Raw genomic sequence first — 24,024 nt, forward strand, 5'->3', positions numbered from 1 at the left:
TCCGTACCACCGTATCCGTGCCTCGCGTATTTTCTTTGATGCCGAGCCACTTTCTGACATCTTCATTCAGGACTTGGTCCCAACGCATGAGGCCTAGACACCACCTGAGCATTCGCATTTCCTACAGTCTTATAAATCTTCGCCTTGAGATGGTCTGGCATTTGACGGTCGCATAGCGCCACCCGTCACTTGACACCACTTCATCCATGTGGCATTGACCCTTGCTCGCACGTCCAGAAGGATATCCCTGTTGCCACTGATCATCGATCCCAAGTACTTGAATTGGTCGGCCTTCTTCAGGTCTTCCACGTCGATGTTAATGGTGCCATCAGTTTGGGGGCCAGCTTCCATGTACTCGGTCTTCTTGATGTTGAGTCTCAAATCATGATCGGCCAGGCGCGTCTTCCATTGCTGCGTGTGCTGTTGCAGCTCACTTCTAGATTGATCTGCTAGGAATACGTCGTCGGCGTATAAGAGTGACCATGGGTGAGGTTGTTGGAGATCAGCGGTCACGGTGTCCATGCATAGTATAAACAGAAGAGGCGAGAGTGCCGAGCCTTGGTGTACACCTATGTTGAAGGTGAAGGGCGCGAGACCCCCACGGAGCACCTGACGACACTGGTGACGTTTGTGTACAGTAGTTTGACCCAGTTGACATAAGCTTCTGGGACTCCATGAGAATGTAGGGCATGCCAAATAAGATCGTGCGGTACTCTGTCGAACGCCTTCTCCAGGTCAAGGAAGGCCAGGTGGACTTTCGATTTCTTCTCCCGGTGTTTCTCCACAAGCAGCCTCACAGCATGAATGGCGTCAATAGTGCCAGACCCCTTGATGAAACTGCACTGGTTTGCCGTGATGGTGGCGATTTGCCTTAGGCGGGCGTCCAGGATCTGCTCAAAGATCTTCATAGCATGGCACAGGAGGCGTATTGGGCGGTAGTTGGTGCAGTCGGCCACATCGACTTTGGCTTTCCAGATTGGGACTGTGATGCTGGTGCTCCAGGCCGTTGGGGGTTTGCCTTCCTGGATGATAGCGTTGAATAGTGTGTTGAGGGCGGTGAGGGTATTGATGGGATGACCTTCGTGTCAGTCACCAAATTTAGGTGTCGCCTCCGGGTAAGCCAATAATCGATCTGGGTGTCTCTACCTCCACTGGAGTACGTGACTAGGTGCGCCAGTCTCTTCTTGAAGAAGGTGTTGGTTATAGTGAGATCGTATGCCTCAGCACAGTCGAGGGCGCGCTCTCCATCCTCGTTTCGGCTTCCAAATCCTTGGCCACCGTGAAACCTCTCATAGCCACTTCTGTCTTGTCCAACGTGACTAGGGATGGGTACGGTTCTGACATAAACGGTAGTAACCAGACCAAAAAGCAGCGCACATTTGGGTGCTTTTTTTTTCCTGAGCCAATTCTAGCCAATCATTTTACGTTTCCGAGGATAGTAGGCGGGGCCAGGTACGTACGTTCTTTTAGAGCAGAGCTACAGATTAAAAATGCCCAAGGCGAAGCGATCAAAAGTCTGGCTGTACTTCACAGCAAAAGATGCAAACTCAGCAGCCTGCAACAAGTGCTTTAAGCTGATACTGTGATACTGTCAAAGGAGGTAACACCTCAAATCTGATGAAACACCTGGCGACGCATAGCGGTTTTTTTTTAAAGCCGAGAAATGCGCCGTGTTTGATAGCTTGCTGCGAGACCTCACACCATGCACATCTACTGCGGGTGTGGTGCCTGTTATCGGACCGGAGTTAGCAACATCCCCAAAAACCCGACGAGTAGAGTCCTGGCCCCTAGCCCTGTCAGCATAGCAGAAATGATGACGGATGATGATGGCAGCAGCAGCCGTTCTCCTCTGCGTGAGTAGCTTCATGTTGTTCGTGTGTAATTAACGTTGAGTACGCTAACCACATTATTACATTAATGCATGTAAGGTGAACTAGCAAACACCGTCGTAGTTACATGCGGCTGTCTTCTTGTTTGATGGCAGATACTCCCTTCACCCTGGCCAAAAAGGCTAAAATGACCAAAGAAAAAGTGGAAAACAGTTAAACATGAGAGGTTTTTGGACAAAGTTTGTGTTTTTTCCATTGTTTAAGCACTGCTTCCAGCCAAGAGTGAGACCATATATGCCCTATAGCTGCAGAAAAGGCTAACATTGTTATATTTTACAAAAAAAACAGCTGAACATGAGAGGTTTTTGGACCAATTTTGTGTTCACCATTCTTTAAGCACCGGTTTGAGCACCGTTTAAGCACCGGCACCGTTTCAAAAGTACCGGTTTGGCACCAGTATCGGATAAAACCTAAACGATACCCATCCCTAAACGTGACCATTGAGATCACCACCAATAACGTCATATTCTTCTAGTTCGAAGGTTTGTAGGTGGGTTTGAGGCTGGCCCAAAACTCTTCTTTCTCTGCGTTGGAGCAGTTCGTCTTGGGAGCATAGCATGAGACCACTCGCAGGGTGATGGCACCAGTGTCGATTATGAGTCACATTAGCCGGTCCGAAATTCGCGTCACTTCAACCACGTTATCTCGTAGCGCTTGGCTGACCACTATTCCGACTCCGTTCTGGGCTTTCTTCCCATTGTAGAAAAGCTTGAAACCATCATCAAACCATATCCCCCACCTTGGCTCCTGTCCACTTGGTTTCCTGAATGCACTATCTCCATTAGCGGTTTATATACCACAGGCATTTTGGGGGGCAGTGATTAAACCATTACTTTAAAAGCCATCACATGACCCAGCTGTCTTAACTAATTAGAGGCCAATCTTCAACCTTCCTGTTTCTCAGTTTTATTTTAAAGAGTAGTTGTAAAACAGCTAACTGATCATCTGCACACAAATGGCTTATTGAAAGAATTTTAGCCAGGTTTCAGAAGTCACCACAGTACAGACAGCATTTTTGAAAGCATTTTATCTTCTTATGATGTCTGATAGTGGATTTAGTGCTTGTCCTGCTACATCTCATTTTAGTGCTCGATGCTGTTGATCACAGTATTTATTACAAAGATTAGACTATGCCGTAGGAATTAAATGTACTGCATGGCAGTGGTTTGAATCATATCTATGTAATAGACTCCATTTCGTTTTTATAAATGGGGTGACTTCTTTACACTCTGAAGTAAATTATGGAGTTCCACATGATTTCATGCTATGACAAATTCTATTTATATAATGCATGCTTCCATTGGACAGTATCATTTTAAGGCATTGCTATGCAGATGATACCTAGCTCTGTCTAGCTATGGGGCCAGATGACACACACCAATTAGTTAAACTGTAGTAATGTCTTAAAGACTTGAAGACCTTGATGAGCTATAATTTCCAGACTTGAATTTCTGTTTATTATAATGGGGAATGTTCGGTTGCTAGCAAATAAGATGGACATGCTAACAGTGGTAGCATGGAGTCAGAGGGAATATCGGAAGTGTAGCTTAATATGCTTCACTGAATCATGAATGCACCCAATGACAATGCATCTGTGAAAGGCTTCCACACTGTTCAGGCCAACAGGGAAAGCACTGCGAGCAGTAAGGAGAACGGAGAGGGGCTTGCCATTGTTGTTAACAATCAGTGGTGTAACCCTGCTCAAATAAAAATCAAAGAGCAGATTTGTTGCCCAGAAATTGAACTGTGCACTGTTGGACTCAGGCCGTATTATTTGTCCAGGGAATTTAGCCTTAATCTTGGTGGCTGTTTATGTTTCTCCCTCTGCTAACCCACAGCTGTATGTGAGATTATCCACTCTGCTATAGCCCAGTTACAGACTCACCACCCGAGTACCTTCATTGCTATCTTTGGTGACTTCAACCATGTCACCGAGGGGAATACTCTGCCAACTTACACACAGTATGTGGTTTGTTCCACCAAGAGGGAGAGGATTTTAGACCTACTGTATGCTAATGTCAAGGACGCATGCAGTTCTTCCCCCCACTGGGTAGGTCAGATCAAAACCATATCCACCACTATGTGCTTATTGTGAAGAGGGAGCCTGTGACCACTAGGAGTATTAGGAGGTGGTTGGGAGAGGGAGAGCTACAGGGCGGTTTTGAGATGACAGACTGGGAGACACTCTGTGAATCCCACAGTGAGGACATCAGTGGACTTAATGAATGTATCACTGACTACATAACCTTCTGCACCAACTCCATTGTCGCAGCTCAGACTGTCCATTACCCAAATAATCTTATAGAATTCAACATTAGGTGAGAAGGAAGATGGTGATATTTTATTAAGCTGCAAGTGGCATTGTCTCCTACCTTCTGTTTGTCTCTTCATACCTTGAGTCTGAACGATCAGTCATAATTTGAGAATGAACGGAAATTCTGTTCTTTAAAATCAACAAAACATGTAGCTACTGCTAAAACATTTCTTTAAATATATTGTCGACCTGTGAAACCAGCACCCCAATACAGGAAGTCTGGATTGACTCTGTTTAAAACCTACTGTGTATTACTCAGTAGGTTATACAGACCTTAGAGCCAATGGGTGAGGGGACTTTCTCAGGTCTAACTGCCTCTAACCCCCAGGTTTCTACCCTGCCTACTCTGATAAAAAAAACTGGAGCTAAAAGTAGCGTTGCAGGCCCAGTATTTACCAGCAACACCTGTTGCGGCAGCTGTCAATGCTCTTGGAATATGGCTGGGCTCGTTTGGTGGCCTGAACAGTAGACCCCAGGGGTCTGTTACTTTTAAAAGGTTAGAGTAACGTGTAGTATTTATACTAATGTAGATTAATACTCAGATTGTTACTATAACTGTTTCACAGTGTGCTAAAAAGGAAATGTCTGCAATTTACTTTTTAAATGTGGGATATTTTTATTAAAGCAATTCAGCAGGAGGAATGCAAAAGCAGGTTCAAATAATTGGCCACCGCACTTATCTCTTCAGTGTAGGTATAACCAGTGATGGGAATAATGGCATTACAAGTAACGGCGTTACTTTTTTCAGTAATGAGTAATGTAACTAATTACTATTCCTATCGTTACAACGCCGTTACCGTTACTAACAAGAAAATGCGGTGCGGTCGCGTTACTATTATTCAACAAACTGGCGGTTGAAGCTGTGTTCAGCTTACCGCACCTTATATCAGTTGCACTGAAGTAGCTGTAAGTAATCTGGGCGCTACAGCTTTAAGCAGCTGTGCGCGCTCCCGCGGACGGCCATCACGATCACTTTTTGGCACAACACCTGGAGCTAAGGGGGCAAAACAATCGCATGAGTGCTGCTGTTTGACTGAAGAAGAATAAAGTAGTCGTGGTAAGCCAATCACATGACCACTTCAAGATTACAAAGCAACAAGGTGATATATACCAGTTTTTGAATTGTGTTGATAGGCCACGTAAAACCAGAGTCATGATAAACAATATAGACGCGGCGTTTTTTCCTGAATAGTTTTGTCATGTTTAGACGGCGCTAGCAACCACTCTCTGCTTATGAGCAAAAAAAAACCAAAAACAAAACAAAAAACAGCCTGTTCGTGTTGGTGGAAAAATGTACCATGTCGATCAATCAAAAAATGATATGGCAACATGACATTTGGATGTTTAGGAAGAGGGGGAAGTTTTAGAAGTGACAGCGAGAGAGAGAGAGAGAGAGAAAGAAAGACAGCAGAAAAAGAGAGAGAGCGAGTTGTGAGATGTGAGAGATTTGTGACGTTTAGCGTGTTTGGAGTGTGTAGTTAATGTGTTGTCTTGTTTAGTTAGTGTGTAGTGTTGTGGATAGTTTTGTGTTGTGTGTCAGAACAAGGAGGCAACTGCTGAAAGAAAACAGGAGGAGTGATACACCTGCTGCTGTCAGACCTGCAGGTATCAGGCTTGTGATGTTCTCCTTTATAGTGGACAGAAATTATTTTTTTGGAGTGGCACAAATAATTTGTGTGGCATCTTATTTAATGCAGAGCAGCTGATTGTTATGTAAGTAGTTTGAAGTGGTTATTTTAAAAAAGGGTAAAAGATATATGGCTGCAAATAATTTGTTGTTTGCAAAACTTGTGCATATGATTTTAAAATTGACAATTAATATTTGCATTTAAAGTTATGAAATATGATTCAATTAACATGTTTTTACAGTAAAAAATATAACTTTTTCTTCTCGGATTTTATGTTTTTTGTCTGATTTTAGCTCAATTGTGTCAATACAGTATGTCAAAATGAAAACATAACTGTAAATTCAGATATTTGAGGTTGTGCTGAAAAGAATGATACCAAACAAGCTAAAGTAAATAGTTTTTAAAGGTGAAATGTAGAGGTAAAATCAAAAGTAGTCAAAAATGGCCAATTATAACGTGGACCCGTGAGGGTTAAACATTTTTTTTAAAGTAACACAATAGTTACTTTTCAAGTAATTAATCACTTTTAGAATCTTGTAACTCAGTTACTAACTCAGTTACTTTTTTGAAGAAGTAACTAGTAATTATAAGTAATTACTTTTTCAAACTAACTTGCCCAACACTGGGTATAACCCATTAGGAGAGCAGCCAAGTCCAGTAGGAAACAATGGAAATGCAAATCCTCTTGAATTTATACTATAACACGACAAAAATAAACAGAAAAAAGTCAAAAATTATCAATCAAATTGCTGAGTCCACAGACTGAATCTTCAGATGATGGTGTCTGCTCATCGCAAGAACTAGAGGAAGAAACAACGCCAAATATTCCTTGGTACCCCCTTTTATAGTCATTTGTCCATTTGCGTACCCCTCACTCCCCTCCTCTCTCTCTCCCTCTCTCTAGACATCCAATCACAGCTTTTGACATACAATCACTCAATGTCAGTCTCTCTGAATTTTACCCACTTTTAATGAGGACAAAGGTTACTTCATTAATATGAATTCATCACATTTTTTTCTTTTATATTTTCTGCTTTAATATGAAAAGTCAATAATTCCATCACATATGAATGTTCAGTTACATATGAATATTCTCATTTCATGTCTTGTTCAATTTATGCTATTTATCTTCAGTCAGATTTATCATTAGCTCAATCTCACATGAGCCTCCATTTCAACATGATCTCCTTTTAATTCATTTACAAATGAATATTTTTTGTCGCTTTTTCTCTTAAAAACTCTTTGTTTGTCAATCATAATATACTCAATTTTTTTTTAATTAAATCATGCGTATTAAAGTCAGACATTGTTTAAATATTTACTTAGTCATTCTGACCAAGCACTAAACACCTCAGACAATGTCTGAGCAGTGTGCTATGTTTGCATTTTTGCATTCTCCACTGGTACAAACAAATCCAGCACAGAAGCACACACACACACACCAAATAATTATTTATTTATTTATTTTCATGATGGTGATCGTGGAGCACCCTTCCCCATCATGTTCTTTTTCGTGTTCCTTTCTGGTTTCAGTAAGATGATATAACACTTTGGAAAAAAAATGCAAATCAGCAGTCCAAAGCTGGAGGCAAGAATAGCAAATATTTCTACAGCAACACTGAACTTCCCTGGAGAGCTGACATATGCTGGAATAAATGTGATCCACACTGCACAGAATATCAGCATGCTAAAGGTGATAAACTTGGCTTCATTGAAATTATCAGGCAGTTTTCGAGCTAGAAAAGCGAAAATGAAACATAAGACAGACAAAAGTCCAATGTAGCCAAGCACAGCCCAGTAGCCCAGAGATGTGCCCAGAGCACACTCTAAGGTGATCTTGTCTTTAAATTCCATGAAGTTTTTAAATGGAAAAGGAGGCGAAACTGTTAACCAAATGATACATATGATAACTTGTATAAGAGTAAAACTTGTAACACAGAGTCTCTGCTGTGTAGGTCCAAACCATTTCTGAACATTACTACCTGGACGCGTTGCCCGGAAAGCCATTAAAACAACCATTGTTTTCCCCAGAACACAAGAGATGCAGAGCACAAAAGTGATCCCAAAAGCTACATGTCGCAGCATGCAGGACCATTCAGAGGGCTGACCAATGAATGTCAGAGAACACAGGAAACACAATGTCAAAGAGAAGAGCAGCAGGAAGCTCAGCTCAGAATTGTTTGCCCTCACAATAGGAGTTTTCCTGTATTTGAAGAATATTAATGCCACACCAGTAGTCATGCATGTTCCAAATAAAGATGCAGCAGTCAGGAGTGCTCCCATAATTTCTTCATATGACAGAAACACTGCTTCCTTCTTTATGCACGTGTCTCTTCTTTCATTTGACCAAAATTCAGGGGGACATCTCAAACAGGTAACAGAATCTGCAAATTAATGTTAATGCAATGTTAGAATTCTGGGGATTTATTAGATTTATGCGTTTGAATCTACTTTACAACATATTATACTCACTAGCACACTAACTATTACTCTACGTTGGTCAGGCTACCGCTAATGCTGCACAATGAGAAGATGAGAAAAAATGTGTCGACAATGCTTTTGTGCAGTCAATATGAAAAATGGTAAATAAGTAACTTCAAACATCATTGGCCATGTTTCAGTAAAACTGACACTGATTCTGAACAAATTACATGCTGTGGTATATAGCAACTGGTGCTGGAACAACAGCATCAGTTCTGATAGACAGGGCATATTACAGCCTGTCCCACACTGCTCAGCCGTTCTTTTTTTGTCATCTTAAAAAAAAAAAGGAAAGAAAAGATATAGAAAAACACAGAGGTTTGAAGCAGGGAGTGTGCTCATATTATTCACAGTAGGCTAAAACAGCCCCATATCTCACTCTTCGTTTGCTTTATGTATAGAAAGAAAGAGCATAATTACTAAAATTTCTGAGGGGTTTCCTCAATTTTGCAAAAGAATGAAAAAATATACTGGAACATGAACAGTCATATTGCTTGTAGTTCATTAAAGTTCTAAAGTTTTTGTGGAAATATTACTCAACCTGTAATGTTGCTGATCTCTCCCTCTGCACATCTTATACAGTCATAGCAGCAAACAGGCCTTCCTTTCTGGAGAACTTTACGTGTTCCTGGAGAACATTTCTCACTGCAAACTGACACAGGCACCTGTATGAATAAATGTACAATAATAACCATGGGTAAACTGCATGTATGATTATCTTTACAATCCTTTCTTAATTTTGTATGCATGAAATTCAAATGGTTTAAAATAATAACACCTGATTATAATTAATTCTTTGTTCTTAATAATCTCAATATTTGTATTTATTGTTTATTGATCACTCACCTGCTTTGAGTTTCTTGCCCAGATTAAAGAGTTATTTTGCAGAATCAGCTGTTTGTCTGGAGGAAGTGATGCATCATAAAGACCAACTGTGACAAACTCCACGATGCCGTTTTTTCTTGGCTGCCAGTTTATAATGTCATACTTTGCTGCTGGATCTCCATTCTCATCAAAGTAAACCTCATCTCCTTCTTTTGTTTTGAAGTAAATTTTTAGTATGTGCTGCAAAATCTAAGAACACGGGCAGTGTGTTAATTTATTGAATCCTATTTTGTAACACAGACAGCACAACTTCTACTTTTTGTTCAAATGTAACCTCACCATGAATGGATCTAGCTGCACATTTTTCTCACATGTTTTATTACAATTGAGGATATTGTGAAGTGCATGGGCCACTGCATACACTCCTTTATAGACATTGTTAAAGATAGGCATGAGTGACATATCAGTGAAGCTGTTTTTAACACCAGTAAGATCTTCATGTCCGGTACACTCTCTCGGATTTTCTGCTGTTGACTTCAACTCCTTGAACTTACAGTTAAATAATGCCTCCCAGAACTCAGTAAACAATTCATTATTAGATGAATTAAGAAATTTCACATCCAGCATAAACTCCTTCAGGCCAGTGACATGTGATTTGGGAATGGAAAGACCAATGGAACCATCCAGTATGTGATATATATCCATTTCTGCGGTTTGAGAATCAAATATCCAAGACTCACTGCCTATCCACTGATAACCAGTCAGGTTGTTGAGAGAAAACTCATGTAATAGCACATCCATATCAAAGTGGGACAGAAAGCCAATAATCACCTTGGAGGTTGAAGCTTTTATAATGTCAATGATCTTTTGAATTTTTTCATAGGGATCTGTCCTAAAAAAAGATACAGAATATTCCAGACAGATGCCCAGCTGCTGTGCAGTTTCTGTGAATGTGGCTATGCCTTTATTTCCATAATCATCATTGGTTCGAATAGCTCCAACCCAAGTCCATCCAAAGTACTTTACTAAATAGGCCAGGGCTCTGCTCTGGTAGTAGTCACTGGGTATTGTTCTGAGGAAGGATGGGTACTTGGTTTTGTCACTGAGACAAGCACATGTGGCAAAGTGGCTGATCTAAAAGTGAAAAAAAAAAGATTATAGTCACACTGACCATTAAAAATAGAAAATAGAAAAAAAAATGTTGTACACATCCACATCTAATTTCAGTTTTCACCGTGTTAAGCACATTATATCCCCGCAAAGAGGCCTATATAAAATGGATAAATACACAGACAGCAGAACATTTAAAGAGTCACATTTGTGTTTCCAGAAAAAAAATATTTTTAGCTATCCTACCCACCATTGGTATATAAAATGGCCCAATTACGGTAGCTATTGCCATGCAAGGAGAGGAAGAAGTCTCTCCCATTATAGCCTGCACTTGTGCTGGTTTGGTACAAGGGGCCTCAGGTGCTGTGGAAACAATTTGATTACCATTCATCAAGGCTAGTGCAACTTTTATGCCTTGGGCAATGGAACCACAAGTATCATACATTTTATAGCCCAGAGAGACTCCTGGCAGTAGGTCTGTACTGTTATTAATCTCCTCAATGGCAAACAGCATAGCCTGGGCGACCTGGAATTCCCTGAAATTCAAACTTCATTCAAACAATGAAAAAGTTGACATAAAGACAACAGATTACTAACACATAAAATACTGAAATCAGTCAGTTAAATGAATATAGAAAAACAAGATAAAAGCAAGGAATAAAAGGATGAATTGTTTTATGTCTTAGATCATTCATCCGTTGTAAATTTATTTTTATAATGTTATTTACCTCGTGCATTGAAGTGGCAGTGGTTTCTGCATGTAGGTATCCTTTCTGTCATTCCAGCTACTGTGAAAAGAGAACATCCCCCCCAGTATAATGTCGCCATCCCTAGATAAATGAGGATTCTCAGGATCCCCTCTTCGTATGCACACAGGTTCTTTAGCCTGAGAGAAAGATGCCACCAGTAACAGTTGGAAAAGTGCCCACCCCTGTTCTGGCCACTTCTGTGTAAATGACATGCTGTCTGTAAAAATTAAACCACTGGGTGGCATTGCAAGTAACCTAGTCTAAGTGAAACATGCAGACTTTATTTATACATTTTGAAGCAGCAAAAATGAATAACAGAACCATCATGCTTCTTCTATGTGGAAGGAAAAGGTGGGGCCAGAGGAGTGGCATTGCAAAACACTACTGAATTATTGTACATATCCTCTCTGTATTACCATGCCCATAAATTCATTGTTTTCACTTTTCATTGATTCAGATGCAATATAATATTTATCATTTCAATAGGTTCATGTAGACTCAAAAACATCAGACTTTTGTGAGCCTGATAAAGTTAACCATATGATTCCGTTTCCCTTTCGACATTTTCAATTGGTTTTTCAATTATTTGTACAATGGGCAAACAGGAAGAAAAAAATCAGACATGTTTTTATTCTGGTTTATACAGCTTTTGAGGAGTGAAGCTGTTCAGTTCACTTCAGTTTAACTCAGTTGATACCTATTTAGTCTCATTCTTAGCTTGATGCATTAAATTTTGTAATCCCAAAAGGTGGTTTCTGTTCAGTGGGAGAAATGTTTCGTCACTCATCCAAGTGACTTCAGTCTCAGCTGACTGCAGGTTTCTCCAACCTTATAAACAGAAATATGGGTGTGCTATGGGTTCCCCAGTTTCACCTATTGTGCCCAATTTGTACATGGAAGAAGTGGAAAAGAGGGCTTTGTTATCCTCCCCTAGAACACCACCAAGTCATTGGCTCAGGTATGTGGATGACGCCTGGGTGAATATCAAATCTCAGGACTTACCACAATTCATGGATCACATTAACTCGGTGGACCAACACATCAAATTCACCAGGGAGGATATGAAAAGTGGCAGGTTAGCCTTCTTAGACTGTGAGATTTCCATCAGTAGTGGGGGGCATTTAAAGGCTGATCATTATCATAAACCTACGCATGTGAATCAGTATTATATATATTTTAAGGTTTGACTCTCATCATCCACTGGAGCACAAACTGGGTGTCATCAGGATGCTACAACACAGAGCGAACATCATGGATGTTCGTTGCCTCATCCTGGACTGAGGTGCTGACACTCACCAGTCCCCGGCCTCCTTCCTTCCGCTTAGCATACAGCCTCAGGGTGCTGGATTTGGGGTGAAACCCTCCAAGTATGGTCAGAGGTTTCCTGGTCTTGATGTCAGTGGCTTCTATCTCCTCCTTTTGCCAGTTTTTTATCCCAGGAGGGTACCTGATCACAGGCAGGGCATAGGTGTTGATAGCCCGGATCTTGTTCTTACCGTTCAGCTGACTCCTCAGGACTTGCCTGACCCTCTGCAGGAGGTTGCAGCTTTCCTAGTGGCCTCTTCATGGTTCCCATTTGCTTGTGGGATCCCCAGGTACTTGTAGCAATCCTCTATGTCTGCAATGTTGCCTTCTGGTAGTTCGATCCCCTCAGTTCTGACTACCTTACCTCTCTTCGTTATCATCCGACTACACTTCTCTGGTCCGAAGTGGCTGTGCATTCCGATGTCATTGCTGTATATCCTGGTGGTGTGGATCAGTGAATCGATGTCTTGTTCACTCTTGGCATATAGCTTGATGTCATCCATGTATAGGAGGTGGCTAACAACTAGTCCATTCTGTAGTCGGTATCCGTAGCCAGTCTTGTTAATGATCTCACTGAGAGGGTTCAGGCCTATGCAGAACAGCAGTGGGGGACAGAGCATCTCCTTGGTAGATACCACAGTTGATAGTGACTTGTGCTGTGGGCTGGAAGTTGGCCTCTAGTGTTGTACGCCACATCCCCATTGAGTTCCTGATGAAGGCTCTTAGGGTCCTGCTGATCTTGTATAGGTCGAGGCATTCCAAGATTCAGGTGTGGGGCATTGAGCCACCAGCCTTCTTGCAATCAGTCCAGGCAGTGCACATGTTGGTCAGCCAAGTCTTGCTGTCTCGGCTGACTGCTCAGTCTACCACTAGCTGGTGTTTTGCGCCTCTGGTTTTCTTGCCAATCCCTTTCTGTGCCCCACTCGTGATTGTATCTTTCAGGTCATGTGCCAGTTCATCTTAGCCACTATGATGCGTGCAAGGAGCTTCCATGTGGTACTGAGGCAGGTTATTGGCTGGTAGTAGGATGGGACCGGCCCCTTCTGGGGGTCCTTGAGGATCAGGACTGTCTGCCCTTCGGTTATGGCTTTCTGGGTGTCTCTCATCAAATAGCAGCTTGTTCATTTGTGCTGCCAGACGCTCATGGAGTGCAGTCAGCTTCATGGTTCAGTAGGCGTGAACCATGTCGGGGCCTGGTCCTGTCCAACTCTTCATACTGGAGACCCTGTCTTGGATATCTGCCACTGTGATGGTTACTGGTCCCTGTCTCAGATCCCCTAGCCACTGAGCGTATTATAAGTTGCGCCCTTCTCCTATATGCTCTTCCAGTATTGTTCCGTCTCCATCATCCTATCTTTCAAGTCAGTTCCTCTCGCACTGATGATGTCTTCTCCCTGACCTGTCATCCTGGCTACCCCTTGCCATAGCATGTGCTTTGTACCTCGTCAATCTCTAATGGTAAGTATGCGGTATGCTTCCTTAGCATTATTCTTATAATTCTCAATTCTTTTATTTTGCTTTGTTTCTTATGTTTCTTGTATTTTGCACACCACTGTTCCTTGTGAAGTTTGCACACAAGAATTTCACTCACATGTACAGTGTACCAGTTATGTGATGTGAAAATAAAAGTGACTTGATTTGATCCTGGACAGGCAGGAACGCTGGTTTGAGTGGGAAGTCAAGGGAGGCCATTTACGTGAAAAGGGAAAGACCATCTCTGAATCAAGGAGGGAGTACATCTTGCACCATCTTACAATGCTGTGATTGCAGCCATTCCCCAACTTTCATGGCCATTGGTCCTTGGTCTTTGATCAATGGTCTTTGATCAGTAGTTGTTGATCAATACAATTTTTGTAATAAACCATCAAGATTTCTATTGGACCCTATTCCCACAAGACTGCTCACAGAAGTCTTACCACTACTTAATGCTTCAATCTTAAATATGATCAATCTGTCTCTATTAATGGGCTATATGCCCTAGTCATTTTTCAGGGCAGTAATTAAACTATTACTTTAAATGTCATCACGCAATCATTTGAACTAATTGAATGCCAATCTCAAGCCTTCCTGTTTTCAATTATTTAAAAAAGATTAGTTGTTAAACAGCTAACTGATAATCTGCAGTGGGATAGTATATTGAAAGAGTGTTAGTCCTGTTTCAGAACTCACCACAGTAAAGAAATAAACTTCGGCTCCGGGTGGCTTCCCATGATGCATGTAGTGTTTTTTCTGCACACACCTTTTTTCACTCACTATGTATTTATATACCACTCTGCATTTAATCATTAGTTAGAATGAATCTCTGGCTCTCTTCCACAGGTTGTTTGTAAAAGAGTGTTTTTTCCTTATCATTGTCACCAAGTGGTTGTTGAATTGTTGGGGTTTTCTCTCCATTATTGCAGGGTCTTTACATTATATTATATAAAGTGCCATGAAGTGACTGTTGTTGTGATTTGGCACTATATAAATAAAACTGACTTGAACTGAACTGAACTGAAGTTTGATACATACACAGTTTTGGAGTCTGTCATTATTCACTTTTGATAGGTGTGCAAAATAACACAATGCAACATTCAGAACATTCAGAATTTAACAAAACTTTATTTGTACAAATATTAATTTAGGGAAAAAAAATCTTTAAAAAAATCAACTGAACTTTTTACATGGAAAAGAAATTACAGATTTTGTTGAGAATATTTAATATGCGATATACAACTTCTAGGAAGGACCATAGTTGTTTGCTTCTTTCTTTCCTTCTTTCATGTAGTGAACCAGCATTTGTTTTTGAAATAATTAATTGCTGTGTTTTCTTAGATGTCAGTGGATTTTAATTATTTGAACAATATAGAAGGGACAGATTCAATTTTGTTGTTTTTTTTTAGCAACCTCTCAGATCGTTCTTGAGGTCCCTTTACTCATCAGGTGTTTCTTTGTATTGTTTTCAGGTTTTAATAACATAATGTAACACTTTGGCAAAAAAATGCAAAATAACATCCCATAACTTGATGCCAGAATAGCAAATATTTCCACAGCAACTGTGAATTTCCCAGGAGAGCTGACATAAGCTGGTATAAAGGTTAACCACACTGCACAGAATATTAACATGCTGAAAGTGATAAATTTAGCTTCATTGAAATTATCAGGCAGCTTTCGAGCTAAAAAAGCAAGTACAAAACATAACATAGCCAGCAGCCCTATGTATCCTAACACAGTCCAGAACCCTACAGGTGATCCAAGGGCACATTCAAGTATAATTTTTTCTTTGTAGTAGTTCATATTTTTGTAGGGGAATGGTGGGTTTATTGCTAACCAAGCTATGCAAATCAAAATCTGTATGAGAGTGAATGTTAGAACACTCAGTCTTTGCTGTACAGGCCCAAACCACTTCTTAACATTACTGCCTGGAAGTGTAGCCTTGAATGCCATTACAACCACTATTGTTTTCCCCAGAATACAAGAGATGCAGAGCACAAAAGTTATGCCAAATGCTGTGTGTCGAAGCATGCAGGACCATTCGGAGGGCCGGCCAATGAAGGTCACAGAACACAGGAAACACAGAGTCAAGGAGAAGAGCAGCAAAAAGCTGAGCTCAGAGTTGTTTGCTCTGACAATAGGAGTGTGTCTGTATTGGAAAAATATTAGGGCTACAGTCATTGATATGCACGCACCAGAGAGAGAAAAGGAGACCAACAGTATACCCAATATTTCTGTGAATGTGAGGAACTCAATAGCTTTCATTTCACACTTATTTCTCTCTTCGTTGGACTTGAATTCAGGAGGGCATTTGTCACATTTTACTGCATCTGAAAACATAAATATCTTCATGATGTACAGCACATACATCTTTAAATAGACCAGTAAAGTGCTGGCAGTGATTTTGCCCAACAGAAACACAATGAGCACAAGAGTAAAGGCTAGAAATCCAGCTGTCTCACTTGTTGTGTTGCTGAACTCCCCATCAGCGCAGGTGATGCAATCAAAACAGCAGATTGGCTTGCCCTTAACAAAAGCCTGACGGGTCCCAGGCAAACAACTCTTACTGCAAACAGACCTTGGCACCTGCATTATAGTGACAATATTAAAAACAAATTACTTCCAGATTTACAATCGTATACATTTAGTGTGATTGTAAAAGATCAAGCGTCAGAACTTTAGGGTTAGAAAGGAAGAGTATTATCTGTGTTGTTTTACCTCGAAATTCTCTCCTGCCCAGATGGCTCTCACACCGGCTTTCATCTTAAACTCCTGACCCTCAGGCTGGGATGCATCATAGTAACCAATTGTCTTAAAAAGTATGTAACCTTTTTCATCCATCTGCCAGTTCACCAATGCATAACGTGCCACAGGTTCACCTAACTCATCAAAGAACACTCCTTCACCAGTCTTAGTTGTAAAATTGACCTGGGTTAGGTAATGCAGTACCTACAGACAAACACTAATGTTATCTGACTATGTAACAATAGTCATTAAAAATAACATTTTGCATTTAGGCACAGTACTTTGTTTTTATGTTTACCTGCCATGGTTGTACATTTTTCGTATCAGCACAAGTATTGTTCTCAAAAGGCTCCCTTTCATCTTTGCAAGTAAATAGCATATGTAGAGCATGAGCAACAGCATACGTGGCTTTGTACACATTATTTAGCAGGCTGGCATCTGACACATCTGTGAAACGTGTCTTCACATGCAGGAGAGACTCCTTTCCAGTGCAGGCTATTGTCAGATCTTCAGCATGAGTCTCTGTTTGAGGAGACAGGATGCACCTGAACACTGTCTCCCACAACTCCACAAGGCCCTGATTCCCCGGTACGGTGGAAGGCCTGCTGCTGGCTAGGAACTCTTGCAGTCCAGGAATGTGAGCATTTAATGCTGCAAAGCCAACTGCCCCCTGAACCACAGCGTAATTTACTGGAGAGGCAATATAACGGTATGTGATCCAGCCTTCACTCCCAACCCACTGCAGGCCTGTCACGTTCTGAGCATGAAGCTCTTTAAAAAGTATGTCAAGGTCTGTGCCATCAGCAAATGCCACTATTACCTTAGAGGTGGATTTCTTTATAATATTTACCACATCTAAGAACCACTTCCTTGGATTAGTTCGGTAAATGGCAACTGAGTACTCAACACACACACCTTCCCTTTCTGCTGCTTCCAAGAAAGTGGCCATACCACCATTCCCATAATCATTATTAGTTCTGATAGCTCCTACCCAGGTCCAGCCAAAATGTTTCACAAGCTTTGCTAATGCTTTGCTTTGGTAAATGTCACTAGGTATGGTTCTAAAAAAAGAAGGATAGTCTCTTCTGTTGCTAAGACATGCACAAGTAGCTGAATGACTGATCTGGAAAACAATAACATAGTTATTGAGCACTGAAGACATTTAATGAAGATTACTGCATCTCAGGAAGTTTATGTGTGCATAGAGCATGCATGCCCCCAACACTCACCACAGGTATATGGAATGGTCCCATGGTCCGTGCAATGCCTATCGTGGAGGTGGATGTGGTTTCTCCTATGACAGCATGTACGTTGGAAAGTTTGTTACAGCTTTCTGCTCCACTTTCATATCTATTCATCAAGTTTAGTGATGCCCTAATGGACAAAGGTATACTGGGGCAGGAATCAAAGATTCTATAACCAAGTGTCACTCCTGGCAGCAACTCTGAGCTGTTATTAATTTCTTCTATAGCAAACATCATAGTGTACGCATACTGAAGCTCTCCTGGGTCCAGTCTGAACAAAGAAGAAGGACCAAAGTTTTCATAGCAGAAATAAGGAAAGATGAAGATTATATTTAAAATATAAACAAACAACCCATATTGGAATAGGATTTATAGATAAATTATTTCATCCCAGTCTTACCCTTCACACTGGATTGTTCCTGGATTGACTTCAAAAGTTGGATAAACAGTGATGGGGTTCTGATGGAAAGAAAAAATTCCTCCAATGTTGATTTCTCCCTCCTTAGAAAACTGAGACAGTTCTTTTGTCCCATAGGTGTGACACACAGGCTTCCCTTCTCTCACAGCCAGAAGGGAAAGAAGTAGTAGGTTGGCTATCAGCAGCATAGTTCCTCAGCTGAATGCTTCCTCACAAATGCTCAAAGATAAACCTCCTTAACACTGCTTTTAATATGACTTTTATGTCACAAAGCCACAGGGACTTATGGGTGACAGCTGTGAATATTGTCTTTGTCTCTACCAATGATATTGCTTCTGCTGTGACTGACCAGTGAATAGGCATGTTAATGGGCTTAGAGGGCCTCCTACGAAAGTAATATCTTTGCATTCAACATAACCACTCCTTATACTAAGTCATTATTGTTTATTACATATTCCATCTATAGTTCACATTTTAACATCGTACTAAAGAGTAAAACATAAACAAATGCTATACATATTTGAATTACTGGTTTACAGGACCAATATATAAAGTAATAAATTGATCAGTGATTGTATACAAATTAAAATAAACAAATCTTAAAGATGGAGTAAGCATACCCTTGTGCATTTGTTATTTTTTAATGGTTTCTCCCCATCATATGTCTTTTTGTATTTCTTTCGGGTTTCACTAATAAAATATAACATTTTGGAGCAAATATACTGAAAAATAACCCAAAGCTTGAGGCCAGAATAGCAAATATCTCTACAGCTACAGTAAACTTGCCAGGAGAGCTGACATATGCTGGGATAAAAGTGACCCAGACTGCACAGAATATCAACATACTGAAGGTGATGAATTTGGCCTCATTAAAATTATCAGGCAGCTTCCGAGACAGAAAAGCAAGGATAAAGCATAGCAAACTGAGAAGTCCTATATATCCTAAAACAGCCCAGAATCCTAAAGGTGAACCTAAATTACACTCTAATATAATCTTTTCAGTGGCATGGACTGTGTTTTTGTAGGGGAATGGTGGAGCAAAAATTAACCACAGCACACAAATCAGCAGCTGGAGTAAAGTACAGCTGAGCACACTTGTTCTCTGAAGTGCAGCAGAACACTGAGGAACTGTTTTTGCTGGCCTTGTAGCCTTAAAGGCAATCACCACTGTTATAGTTTTAGCCAAAATGCATGACATACACAAGGCAAAGCTTGCGCCAAAAGCTGTGTGGCGCAGCATGCATGACCACTCAGTAGGCTCGCCAATAAAGGTCAGAGAACACAAGAAACACAGAGTTAAGGAGAAGAGCAACAGGAAGCTCAGTTCAGAATTACTGGCTTTGACAAGAGGTGTGTGACGAAACCGAAAGAAAACACATGACACTGCCAATGTTAAACTTGCTCCAAACAATGAGAAAGCGGCGAGTAGGCCCCCCATAGTTTCTCCAAAAGACAGGAACTCAATCACCTTTGGAACACAGTGGCTGCGATCTTCATTCGACCAGCACTCCAGCGGACATGGTAAACACACTGCAGAATCTGAATAGAAAGTGTCAAACATAAAAAAGTATTTTGATAGACCTAATACTGAAATAAACACTTCCTAGTAATGTATCAACCTATTATCACTTTTTTACATAGTAAAAATGACAGGAAAATTTCTACACACTGTTTGTGCTACTAATCTCTCCAGCAGCACAGGCAATACAGGAGAAACAGCAGATGGGTTTGCCTTTAATTGCAGCCTGGCGGAAACCTGGCGGACAGCTTTCACTGCAGACAGACAATGGCTTCTGTAACAACACCACAACTCAAAAGTCACAGTTTGTTCCTCTTGTAATCCACATACTTAATTTAGATTGTTGAATTTATTTCACATTAATAATACTGAAGAAAGAAAAACATACAAACATGCATTTAACCTTCAGACAATTATTTTACTCCTTATTCTGCATCAGAGGGGAAAATTAACATAAAAATAGTTCTGAAGCTGTTATGTTAACATTGTTACAATTGAAAATTAAGGATTATGCATATCTGTGTGGGAGAGATTGTTTTTATTTGCTAGAGTTCGATATTAAACAACTTTATGAATGTCAGTTTTTATTAATAAAAAGTGTTACTTGTATTTCTCATTAACAGAGTTTTGAACAAGTAACTACAATTTATTTCATATTTTGTTTCTGCATAATTTTAATCAACCTGCAAAATAAGTATTAAATAAATATTCCCTGCTCTCAAATAGACTTACCATTTGGGATTCAGAAACCCATGTTATATTGATTCCATTCATGGCAAGCTGCCTTTCATTTGGTAGTGAAGCATCATAGCTCCCTACAGCCACAAAAATTATATCTCCTGCTTGGTTTTTCTGCCAGTTCACAAGTTCATAAGTTGCTGAAGGGTCTCCATTTTCATCAAAATATACTCTTTCTCCCGACTGAAGAGTGAAATTGACATCTTGGAGGTGTTTCACAATCTACCAATCCAAAACGAGGGTTGGTAACTTAGAATTCTAGATCATATAAATAATTTTTCTACGATTTTTAAGGTAATGTCTTACCTTTTTTGGCTCTAAATGATCCTTCCATATACATGACTGATTTATGGCTTTAGCACTTTGACCACAATTTAACAAGTTATGCATAGCATGAGCTACGGCATACACAGCCTTGTACACATTGTTAGATATCCTTAGTTGTGATACATCTGTAAAAGGATTGTTTATGTCCTCTAACTTCTCAGAGCCAGAGCACTGAATCTGACCGGGCAGCCTGGATTGAAAACTGCAGCCAAAAACCGTTTCCCAGAACTCTCTTAGCACATTATTCTGAGGATCCTGACTTGGGTTAACCTGTAAAAGAAATTCTCGCAGGCCTGCAATCTTTGCCTTTCTGATGGTGAAGCCCAGAGACCCTGTCAGTATGCCAGAGTACCTCTTTGTAGCCAAATGACTTGCTGTTATCCACGATTCACTGCCCATCCACTGCAACCCAGTCAAGTTCTGCTTCAGAGCTTCCTCCAGCAAAATGTCCATCTCACCCTGGGCAAGAAAGGCAATCAAAACTCTTGCACTGCCACTACGAATCACTTCAATCACCCTTGCAACCTCCTCACTAGAGTCAGTCCTTGAAATGGCCTCTGAATATTCAACACAAACCCCTTCCTGACTTGCTGCTGTGATAAAAGTTGCCATCCCATTGTTGCCATAATCATTGTCACTTCTGACTGCCCCAACCCATGTCCATCCAAAATATTTTACCAGTTTTGCCAGGGCCCTGCTCTGATAGTAATCACTGGGGATGGTTCTGAAGAATGAAGGGTAATCCTTTCTGTTACTCAGACAAGCACATGTGGCAAAATGGCTGATCTGAAATAAAGTAAAAGAGAAAAACAAAAACAAATTGACAAGTAAGTGGGAAGAGATTTACAGTTGGGTCTTCAGAGACAAAACAAAATGTTGTTTCTGGCTTGTAACTAAATCTAATGTAAAGCTGGGAGCCTTAAATCTAAGATTAACATAAACCTGTAAGTGACCAAAAAAGTTACTAGACTTTAATTTTTGGAGACAGTTACATTATAAAAAATTGACACAAATATTATAAATACTTACTACTGGTATTTGGAAGGTCCCACAAATTTGTAGCATCACAATGGTTGAGGAAGACTCAGAAGCTCCAATGATGACATGAACAGATGAATGACTGCTGCAGGTTTTCTCCGCTGTCCTTTCCTGTCCATTTATTAGACCCATCACTGCACGTGTTGAAGGCAGTGTTGAACCACAGCTGTCGAATATCTTATAACCAACTGAAATATTAGGCAGTAAAGTGCTGCTATTGTTGATCTCTTCTATGGCAAAAATCATTGTTTTGGCAAAACGAAATTCTCTCAAGTTTATCCTGAAAAGAGTAAAAACAAGTTTTAAAAAGTGTAATGTAAAGTTCTTCAAGTCATGAACCCTGCAAAGGGGGAAAAAAAGACAAACCTGGAGCATGTGAGAGGTTCTGGAGTATGAGTCAGGGAGAACGGAGGCTTTGAGATTTGGCTATGGATAGAAAAAGCTCCTCCAATAGTAATATCCCCTTTCTTAGTCAAAAGAGGAACCTCTGGACTTCCTAGCATTTCACACAGAACAGTATTTTCCTCTGCTCTGCAGACTCCCATAAATAAACCCCAAAATAACACTCTGAATGTGCAGTCATACATCTTTTACAGACAACCACACTCATGCATGTACAGCCCTGTACTCTGACCATGCATGTGTATTCTTTAATGGGCAGAGCTTTATAGAGCTATAATTGATGAAGCCTGAGGTCCTCCTATCATATCACAGTATGACATACATTGTCACACTGTTTTGCTATTTTTGTGGGAGACAACTATTTTTTTTTAATCACCCTTACCAGAAAATGTATGTATTTTAAGCTGTCTTCTTTGGAAAGATTTTATATAATAATAGTGTAAATTGTTTTGTAAATTATGTAAATTGTTATAATAGTGGTAATCGAAACAATTTAATACTTTAAAAATATTTAATTTTTGAATGACACAAGACTCCACATGGGGCCATACAACTCAACACACACAGAGCTAGATATTCTAATTCAGCTGCACAGTTTGCTTTATTAATTGATGGTTCAAAACAGGAACCATCTGGCAGTGTGATAAAATCAACACAATTTAAAATAAATACTTAATACTTAAACAACTGTCAAATTCCTTTTTAAGATAGGTGGCAACATTCCATAACCTTTGTGGTAACTAAATAAAGACTCTAAACAAGTCATATATGTAAATATTTGTTTTGTAAACACACACACACTCACACACTTATATAGACTGATTAGGTACCCACTGGCAACCGACAGTTGCTAGTGAAATCTGAAATTCATGGGTAGTTACTGGAGGTTGCTGGCAGTCATGAAATTGGTCACAAACCGTTATGGCACTGTAGCATACTGCTACATAGCAACGGCTAGCTAGTTCCCACATTTGAAAGTTAGCATCAACGATAAAGATAAGCAAGTGACTTGCCAAGCTCTAGTTACACCGGAAAAGGGTGAAGCAAACCAGTATGGGGTGTCGTTTGTAAACTGAAACATGCTGAAATTAACTGCAACATTTTTCCACATTTAGCTCAAAACCTTACAAAAACATGTTTTTTCAAGACAGTTTTTACAACATTTACTAAAATATTTATAACTTTTTATATTTAAAACACAATTTTAAATGTTGAATCTAAATGTTAAATATTAAATCTAAATATTGTATTTAAATCTAAATGTTACGGGAAACTAAATATTTAGCTAACATGCAAATTTATTGTACAGGTCAACAGAAAAACCAAAATAAAAGCTTTACGAAAACCTCCAGCACTAAAGTGTGCCGGTAGTGGTCAGGTTGTTTGTCTGCTCTCGCCTGACGGTCACGTCTCACCGCCATAAGCTGCTTCACTTCTTGCCTACCACCATGTCCAGCGATTTAGCTGAAAAGATCGGAAGAGCCATTTTGTTGGCCATCCAAAGGTTCAGCAGTAGTGCACACTAAGCAACTGCAGTCTCCACTTCACAATCACCGCAGGATATGTCCAGCTAAATCGCTGGACATGCTGGTAGTTTATTTCAGGATGTTTCAGTTTACAAACGGCGCCCCATAAACCAGAAACAGAGAACATTCACCTTCAAAGTTTTACCTCTTGAAACATGTTGATTATAATTATGAAGCACAACTTTGACTAACTTTTACTAATAGTTGTGGGCAAATATTCTACATTTTTGGCCTGCATCACACTTTTTCAGGTTTCACTGTATGTCTGAGAGTACATGGTAAATGACTGCTAA

The 24,024-nt window shown here is 40.2% G+C and overlaps 2 protein-coding genes and 1 pseudogene across 2 annotated transcripts; all 3 read right to left on the minus strand.

Moving 5' to 3' along the window:
- Positions 1 to 7,298: 7,298 nt before the first annotated feature.
- LOC116323584 (extracellular calcium-sensing receptor-like) lies at positions 7,299 to 11,323 on the minus strand. Its single transcript, XM_039622374.1, has 7 exons — positions 11,300 to 11,323; positions 10,976 to 11,160; positions 10,498 to 10,795; positions 9,477 to 10,271; positions 9,159 to 9,386; positions 8,854 to 8,977; positions 7,299 to 8,215 (listed from the first exon to the last, which is right to left on the minus strand). Exons 1-7 carry the CDS (start codon positions 11,321 to 11,323, stop codon positions 7,299 to 7,301), a joined length of 2,571 nt encoding a protein of 856 aa, XP_039478308.1.
- Positions 11,324 to 15,190: 3,867 nt separating this feature from the next.
- LOC116323618 lies at positions 15,191 to 18,015 on the minus strand (annotated as a pseudogene).
- Positions 18,016 to 18,821: 806 nt separating this feature from the next.
- On the minus strand, positions 18,822 to 22,327 carry LOC116323585 (extracellular calcium-sensing receptor-like). The gene is made up of 6 exons (XM_031743942.2): positions 22,170 to 22,327; positions 21,795 to 22,083; positions 20,745 to 21,551; positions 20,433 to 20,660; positions 19,851 to 19,974; positions 18,822 to 19,720 (listed from the first exon to the last, which is right to left on the minus strand). The coding sequence occupies exons 1-6, from the start codon at positions 22,304 to 22,306 to the stop codon at positions 18,822 to 18,824; spliced, it is 2,484 nt and encodes an 827-aa protein (XP_031599802.2). The 5' UTR covers positions 22,307 to 22,327.
- Positions 22,328 to 24,024: the final 1,697 nt, after the last annotated feature.

Source organism: Oreochromis aureus, linkage group 14 (genome assembly GCF_013358895.1).
Source record: "Oreochromis aureus strain Israel breed Guangdong linkage group 14, ZZ_aureus, whole genome shotgun sequence".
Taxonomy (NCBI): domain Eukaryota; kingdom Metazoa; phylum Chordata; class Actinopteri; order Cichliformes; family Cichlidae; genus Oreochromis; species Oreochromis aureus.